Source organism: Hipposideros armiger, unplaced genomic scaffold (assembly GCF_001890085.2).
Source record: "Hipposideros armiger isolate ML-2016 unplaced genomic scaffold, ASM189008v1 scaffold_18, whole genome shotgun sequence".
Lineage (NCBI taxonomy): Eukaryota > Metazoa > Chordata > Mammalia > Chiroptera > Hipposideridae > Hipposideros > Hipposideros armiger.
This window is the reverse complement of record NW_017731368.1, coordinates 3158429-3166507: the sequence shown is the minus strand read 5'-3', so window position 1 is coordinate 3166507 and position 8079 is coordinate 3158429. Positions and strand designations below refer to the sequence as shown.

The 8079-nt window shown below is 47.7% G+C and overlaps 1 protein-coding gene across 3 annotated transcripts in view; it reads right to left on the bottom strand.

The window, feature by feature from the left end:
• Positions 1–1608: 1608 nt before the first annotated feature.
• SETD2 (SET domain containing 2, histone lysine methyltransferase) overlaps positions 1609–8079 on the bottom strand; it is a 119048-nt gene continuing 112577 nt past the window's right edge. Inside the window, exons 19-21 of one of the 3 annotated variants that reach the window (XM_019632685.1) lie at positions 4740–4820; positions 2825–2926; positions 1609–2465 (exon numbers count right to left, since the gene is read on the bottom strand). In XM_019632685.1, coding sequence (XP_019488230.1) covers positions 2304–2465; positions 2825–2926; positions 4740–4820 — 345 coding nt within the window. In that variant the 3' untranslated portion in view covers positions 1609–2303. The other 2 variants (XM_019632696.1, XM_019632704.1) reach the window with 2 other exon arrangements.

The following is an 8079-nucleotide window of genomic DNA, read 5'->3' as shown; positions in this document are numbered from 1 at the left end:
AGATGACCCTTGGGCAGTAATAACCGAGAACAGAAAGCAGGAAAGGCTCAGCATTCAGTCGGCTAGAATCAGACCAGAGCTGGAGAGTCAGCCACAGCACTATGGAGGGTTGGCGGGGCAGTGAATGTGAAATCCTCCATCAGGTGGGATGAACAGGTTCTCCATTAGCTGGCAGCCCTTATCACCGCTGAGGGGATTGGAGCCTGAAGGTGTCAAGGGGTATGTGGAAGGGGCAAAGATCTTGAAAAAAAAACCCTGAGAATTCCTCTTCAAAGGTATCCTATCTGAAATGCGACAGCTCCCTGGTCACCACCATCCTTTAATGGGAGGCTGCCTTACATCTCCTTGGAATATCTGAAGCCTGGAGCCTTAGGTCAAAACCATGAGTTTGACGTGGTTGCAAGCAGCAGTGTGTACGGCTGCACCCCTGCACGGCAAACCCACCCAGAGAGAAACACTCCCTTTGAATGTGCTGAAGCACATTAACAAACACTTTGTAATCAACCATTCTCAAATGTGAAGACGGTTAGAGTCCATCCGTTTAAAGCTATAAGAATGTACTTTAAACAGTTTGAAGGCTGCAGTATCAAGGGGAAATACTTCGGCTACATTGTTAAATAGGATGTCTAGTGATTATGACTTTAAACCAGGTGTTTTTCTCCTATGTTAACAGTTGCTTTAATATAAGAATAGGAGACGAGTCACTAAGCCTCTCTGAACCTTAGTTACCTCATCTGAACAGTGCCAATTCCTGTGCCTCAGGGTTGTAAGGATCAAATGGGCACAACCTATGCTCTAAGTGCCCAGCAGGTAGTGAGAGCTCTAACTACTGTCCACCCCCCACCCCGCCACCCCCAGGATTTGCTGGGTCACAGCCCTTTCCCCACGGGCATTGCTGCAGTGAGCAAAATAACCCTGGGGAGGAAGACATGGGATCAGTCTCTGCAGATGGGCCCCCAGGCTGGCCTGAAGCCTTTGACCCTCCTCATTGCCCAGACAACTGGTGCATCAAGGGGGGGTGGGGTGTGTGTGTACGCGCGCGCGTGCAGTGTTTCCACTGGGCCTGGAATCCCTCAGGAGATTTACACCATCATCACAACCTGTGCACTGCAACCCTTTATAGTGGTCCTCCCCTGTTCTCCCTCTACTGTCCAAGCCCAGTGTCAGGTGGCATGGCGGGAGGTTAGGGAAACCAAATATCAAATAAGCATTCCAGGGGGCTTGGGAACTCAAAACTCTGGAGGGGAGAGGGTCAATGCCTCTCCCCAGCCAGGAGGTATAAAGGGGAAGAAGCGTGCCTTTCTTTGGACTGACCTATCTATTAACCCAAGTAAAGAAACCCGGAGCCAATGAGGTCTCAGGTCCACTTCCTTTGCTCTGGAATGCACAGCAAGTTGACTCCACCCCTGAGCATAGTCACCAGATCCCAAGCTCACAAGTCAGTCACCTGGCAAATGTCTGTCTGCCTCGGTCCCAGTGGACCTGTGGGGAGCAAGGCCTGTCATAAACTCCAATCTCAAAGACTAATTTTGGACTTCACACACTTACAGCCACCATCTCTCTTTTCTCCCTCCAGTCACATCATTATACATAAACATGCTTGACTAGCTTTTAGGGAACACACGTGCGAAGTTCTTTAATTAATTTTATTTTTTACATAAAAAGTTCAGTAAAAATTGGATAAAGTAAAGTGATTTTAAGCAGTAAATCAATCTTATCAACATAGCACAAGGCTGGCCGAAACCACAAGGCAGCCTGCTTTGGATATTTACATGATAACAAATTCAACCTTGCAGGAGAACTTAAACCGTCCTTACAAAGTCTTCCTGTGATCCTAGCACATAGAGGCTAAAAGCGAAACAAAAAACAAACAAAAACCAGGAAAAAAACAAACAAATTATTTTCAATATATTCACATATACATTAAAATATAATACAGATCGTCAGGGTAAGGGGTCGTGGGTGGGATGCGCATGGGTCTGTGCGCTGACAGCACCGCCAAGGAGGAGACCCAGGTTTGAGAGTGGGGTCAGGCCTGGCCAGGGTCTTAGAGAAGGCTCTTCCCTAAGCCCCTGCCTCTGACGGCCCCTGACCACACCCCAACAGCTCACGACCAGGGATCGCTCGTTGTAGATTGAGCTCATTTGGGGGCTCATTTTTGAAATCTGCAGATTTGAATTCCCCAGGGTGTTGTGTCATCAGTAGCACAGCCTTGACAGGGTGGGGCAGAGAGGGCCCACAGAATTTCTTCTCCCCAGAGTCTGTCCTGCCTGCTCACCTGTCCTCCCACCATAGCCCCCAAGTCACTCTAATTCAGTGTCCTCTTTGGGTTTGTACACAGCCCCAAACTTCTGCATGTACTTCTTAATGTACTCCTTGGTTTTGTGTTTCACATTCTCATTGCACTCCAGGTCCTCAGGGTTCTTACAGTACTTCAGCTCCTTGTTCATTACGCCGTGAGTCAGCTGCTCGGGGCACAGGGAAGAGAAACCACAGCCACCAATCAGAATGGGAGTGATGTGAGGGGGAGGCCAGCCCGCTGCCGCAGGGCCCTTCTCACTAAGGCTGCGAGTTGGATAAGGAGACACGTTGGGGCAAGCTGGTGCTAGACTCACCAGAAAGGGGAAGCTAGGCTCTGGAAGTTTCTTAGAGAATCACTACATTTGGGTAGGGTGCCCTCCCTTCCCAAACGTTCCCTCCCCGTTCCTGGATCCCCAGCCTGGGCATCTGGCAAGGAAACCCCACTTTCTGTGATGAAAGAGGCCTTCTTAGAAGGTACACAGTTTGCCCGGAACATTGTCAGACCACAAGCTGGGGAGAATACCTTGCGAGCTAGGTGTTTGAAGTCTTCAGTTGTGGTAATTCTTCCCACTTTGCAGTCAGGTTTCCGGTAAGGGTTCAGGCACTGGACAATGAACTGGGACATCTGCAGGCAGGGGAAGAGAATATACTGCTCAATACTCCCGAGAGGGCAAGAGGTTGTACTGAGGAAGTACCTGGACAAGATAGCAAGTAGAGCCAGCCAGCCCTTCCCTTTTCCTCTCAGGCTGGCTGGTTTGGACAGAAGAATGCCAGTATGAAATGGGCTGTAAGCCAAAAGGATCCTGGGTCAGCCCTGAGAGGGAGTTTCCTTGGATGGACTGAGCTAGCCTGACTTAGAGCAGCAGATGGAAGGACTCAGCAGCAGGACACCACTGCTGCACCGCATGGCAGCCCCAGGTGTCAGTGAACAAGCCTCGTGTCCTTAGCAGAGAGGCTGTAGTTAAGTTCTCTGGCTCCTGGAGGCAGGGTGTTCCAGTGCTTCTAGGAGCTCAGCAAATGCAGGAAATGCAGGCACTTAGTCACTGACCGTTACTAAGATTCTGTAAGTGTTGCATTTCATTTGATTCCTACTACAGGAGTTGGAAGCGATGGAAGCATGGTGTGACAGCTGGTGGAAGAAGAGCCAGCGTAGGACCCTTTTCAATGTACAACTTCCAGGGTCCTCCTGAGCCGTCTCTGTAGTCTTTACCCAATTTTTACTGAACTTTTCATGTAAAAAATAAAATTAATTAAAGAACTTGGCATGTGTGTAACCGGTGGCTCTCAAGAGACCCAGGCACAGGACTTCTGGAAGTATTTACGGCACTAAGATCGCAGGGGACAAAGGGAACGAGGAGGTCAGTGACAGCCGCTTCATCAGGGAGCACCCTGAGCAGGATCTATCCAGCCCTGAAAAGCAGTGAGCCTTCAGACGTTCAAAGCACGGGACTGTATCACAACATAGGCACTAGGTAAACAGCTGCTGGTTGGCTGAGCTGAGACACCAATTATTTCACGCAGAGATAGTGAGAAACTAAGTCTTATCTCTGGATAGGGCTTCCTGGCCTCCATACTCTCTCCCTTCAATCCACTTCCCCAAATACAGCCCAGGATCTCATTATTCCTACCTTCAAATCCTGCAGTGGCTCCCTGTAACTCACAGGCACACGGACCCCGTATGAAGAAGCACAGTACTTACTGTTCAGCCCCATCTTCCAACACTCCTCACATACCCTGTGTGACGGTCTAGGGACTACTTACGGTTTCCTGGAAGGGACAATGCTTTGTTTTGCCTCTGTACACTCTACTGCTTAAAGTTATGCCCCTTCTTGATCTATCTGGTAAATTCCTATCCCTGACCCAAGAGCACTTCCCGACACCATGAATAGCGGCCCCCAGCACCATCTAGGTACACTCCACTCACACAGCTGCCATCTCTTATCTACAGATCTGTTTCATCCAACAAACTATGATCCCCTTCAGTGAATCAAGACTGGAGTTCAGAATCTAGATGCCCTGAGGCAGACAAGAAGGTTAGCGTCCTGACAGCTGGAAACACACATCCAGTAGCATGAAGAGGAGCTGCTTTCCCCAGTCAATCCCCTGAGGATTGGGCAGCCACCAAATGAGATGTCACAGAAAGAGCACTGGACTTTGAGCCAGAAGGCTTGAGTTCAAGTCTTATGTCTAGAACTTGCCTTCTCTGACCTTAAGAGGTCTCCCACCTGTCTTGCCTACCTCAAGGACCGTTGTGGGGATGAAATGAGATAACGGATATGAAAGTGCTTATTACCCAACTGTAAATGACCATCTGAGTCAAATCACAGAAGCCAGGGAACACCCAAACATTAACAAAGAGTTGTGCACACTTAAGACAAAAAAGGAAAGGGCTCAGGTTTAAGCCTGTGGGGCTTAGTGCCCACATCCACCAAACTTACCTCTTTTCTGAATACTTCTTTGCTTTTCTTAGCCAGCTCACTGGAGGTGTCTGCTTCTGCTGTCTTAGGCTTTTTTGAGGTCTAGAAATGGAAAAGAAAACAACAATGCTGGCATGAGAGGTCAGGTTAGTGGTGCCCTGCTGATCTAGAACCTTCCTTTCTTTCCCCAGTTGGGATACCTGACTCTTGGCATTAGGATCCATTTAGGATCCTAAGGCGGCACGGTCTGGAGTTAACTTTGTTTTGTTACCAGTGCTATATCAATCCTGTCATCTGGCTCTGACTTGTTCCTATAAACCCAGTTCTAATTCTCTACCCTAAGTCATAGCTACATCCTTGATGGAGCTAAACATTTCTGGTGGTTTCAGAGTTACCTTCTCTGTAGAGGAACGTGCTGTGTGGCTTGGACCACTCAGATCCTGTTCTGAGCTTCAGGACCCCACACTGTCACGGCCTGAGCTCAGTAAGCTCCACCTCTCCTGGCTCCGATAGTCTGGGATTCCAGGACAAAGGCAAAATGCTCTGTTCTGAAGACTTTCCACCACACATCTGGAAGGTCCATCCAAGCCATGGCCCTCATCCAAGTCCCTCCACTCCCCTTGGATACTCATCACTTTTCATCCAAAAGCAGAGCTAGCCAGGCTGTAGGAGACAGTCTCAACATGCAGGAGACACTCCTCAGAGGTTGTATGTCCAGTTCAAGAACACAAAGACTAAAGAGGTACCAAGGATTTGGGGAAAAGGCGACAAGGGTCATCCGAGTCAGTGAACAGATGAGTAGATGCTAAGACACAAGAGGATGCTCAGTCCCAAGCAGGTTAAGATGACGACAAACCCAGGAATATTCCCTTCCAGCAGCACCAGAAGGAAGGCTGCCAAGTTCCCCCTAATCAGGCACTACTAAGAAGTGAAGGGCCAGCTTGCCTGGCATCAGAGCACCTGCCATGCGAAGCCATCTCCCCACACTTTCGCTCACCACCAGCCATCAAGACCCTTGCTAGTAAATGTACTTTTCCATGGAAAGGATTACGAGCGTTCCTCTCTGAGTATGAGTCACTTCCAATGGATGAAGAAGCTGCAGTTGGTATTACAGGTATTTTATGTTTTTGCTAGCCACTTAAGGCAGATAATTTTTTCTACTCCCAACCCACCCTCCAGTTCTGATTCCTCCATTTCCATAAACATATGAAGGTGCTGGTGATGAAGGAGCTGTTCAATTCTCTCCGCTATGGACTGGCTCCAGAGAAAGCGGCACTCCCTTGGCTCTGGGATGCTACAAATCAGCTTTCTCTGATTTGTTATAGAAGACTTACATATTTTCCATTTTTCTACTTTCTGTGGCTGTGGGAGCAGGATGGGGAGGGTAGGGTAGAAAGTACAGATCAACCTCTGTTTTTAGGAAACAAAACAAAAAACAAAACCCCACAGGTAATCCATTTTCAAATATTTTGCTTTGGGATTTTGTGGTTATTTTTTCAGTAGTAGAGGGTAGGTGTGCTTCACAATAAGACCACAGACAGCAAGGAATCAAGAGCTGCCTGAATAAGCCAAGGAAACTTCCACATATCCTCAGGTGTTTTCTTGTAACTCTCAGAAATGAGCAGCCACAGCAGTGAGTACAGGAGGCGCCTTGAGGTATGACAGCCATCCCAAGGCTCCTGGTCCTGTAGAAGAGGCCGGGCTCTCAGCGAGAGTACTGTATAAACAGGAATGTTCTGCCTCCCCCTGAATGGGATAAGTGTTCAGAAAGCTAGAGAAGTCCAGTGCACATTTAATAGCTTTCTAATTTCATCTCTGACTTGGTGAGGTTGGTAAGGCTTGAAAATACAGTAATAGAGCACAATCCACTGAGCTCTGTCCAGGAGACTTTGTGGTCCTTTTGAGAGCTATGCAATTTGGTTTGAGAAAGGAAATATTCAAATGAATGGTACTTAGACTTACATCATGGAAATCATAAACCAAAATGAAGCACTCTTGGAAATACTGAAAGCACGTACCCCTCTTGGTCTGTGGTCTGCAAATGGCATGAGAAATAATCTCAGAAACTGGCTAGTGCTTACTCGAGCCCAATACCAAGCAATACCAGGAGCCAGAGTCAGAAGCAAGGACAGCTTGATGGGACGCTGACGTGAAAACCTGGGAACGCCCCCCAACTCCAAAAGAGTCCCATTTAAAGTGTTACCATTTCTATAGTACAAAAACTTTTAAAATCAAGCATTACAAACCTTCCCAAATGCCTGTCAATTAAAAAAAATCCTTTAGCATCAGGAAAAACATTAGACTGGACCAATGGCCCCCAAATACTGGGGGTGCCAAAAAAATGTATACCAGTGAGCACTTTGATCAACGTCACTCAAGCAGTAGTTCGCCGTAATCAGAAGTGTCTGGACACTGATGGTAACACTTTGAGCACCTCTTGTCATTGCAGAAGTCAAATGTGACTTGTATTCATCTTTTGTTATTGGTATATATTGAGTATTACAATTTTAGTAGATTTTTCCTTTCTTAAAATGTGTATACATTTTTTTTTTTTTTTAGCTGAGCCATCCTGCCACCTGTTGGTAGCTCAGCGGCTGCTCAGCTCGGGGGGGACTCGAACCGCTGTATACATTTTTGGCACCCTTTGTACACATAGTATGTACTGGGGGTGCCAAAAAAATGTATTTTTTATTTATTTATTTTTTAAGATTTTATTGGGAAATTGGGGGAGGGGAACAGCGTTGGGGAATCGGGGGGAGGGGAACAGATAAGTTGCTGTCCTTTTGTTCTTCAGTCCAGTTGTGGAGGATGTTGCTTCACTGGCCCATGTTGGTATTATCATTGCGCTCTTCCTGGGTGAGGCAGATCAGTTGCCGGCCACTCACAGCAGCTCTTGGCAGCTCACGCTGGCTGCTGGCTGCTTACGGGAGCCCAATGCAGCTCCACTGCAGCCTACGCCATCGCCGGTAACTCATGGCAGCCCAGCTCCAGGTCAAGCTGTTGTTCACCATCTTAGCTGTAGAGGGCACAGTATCATTGGCCCTCATGTGGGATCCGAACCGGCGCCCTGCTGCACAGAGCTGGCGTCCCAAGCCAACTCCTAACCAACTTGCCACTTGGCCGGCCCCAAAATGTACACATTTTAAGAGATGTTATCTATGTATTACTTTTCAAAGTTGAATTGAATTACGGTAGCAATGCGTAGTATGAGGTCTGACAACTAAGTTCACGAACTCTTCCTAGAAAAAGTGCTACATACCTCATTGCTGAATATCACTATGGTCACCTTTGGAGTACTCCCCTTGGGAAGCTATGCACTGACACCAGCGCCTAGTCCACCCTTCAAAGCAATTTTGGAACT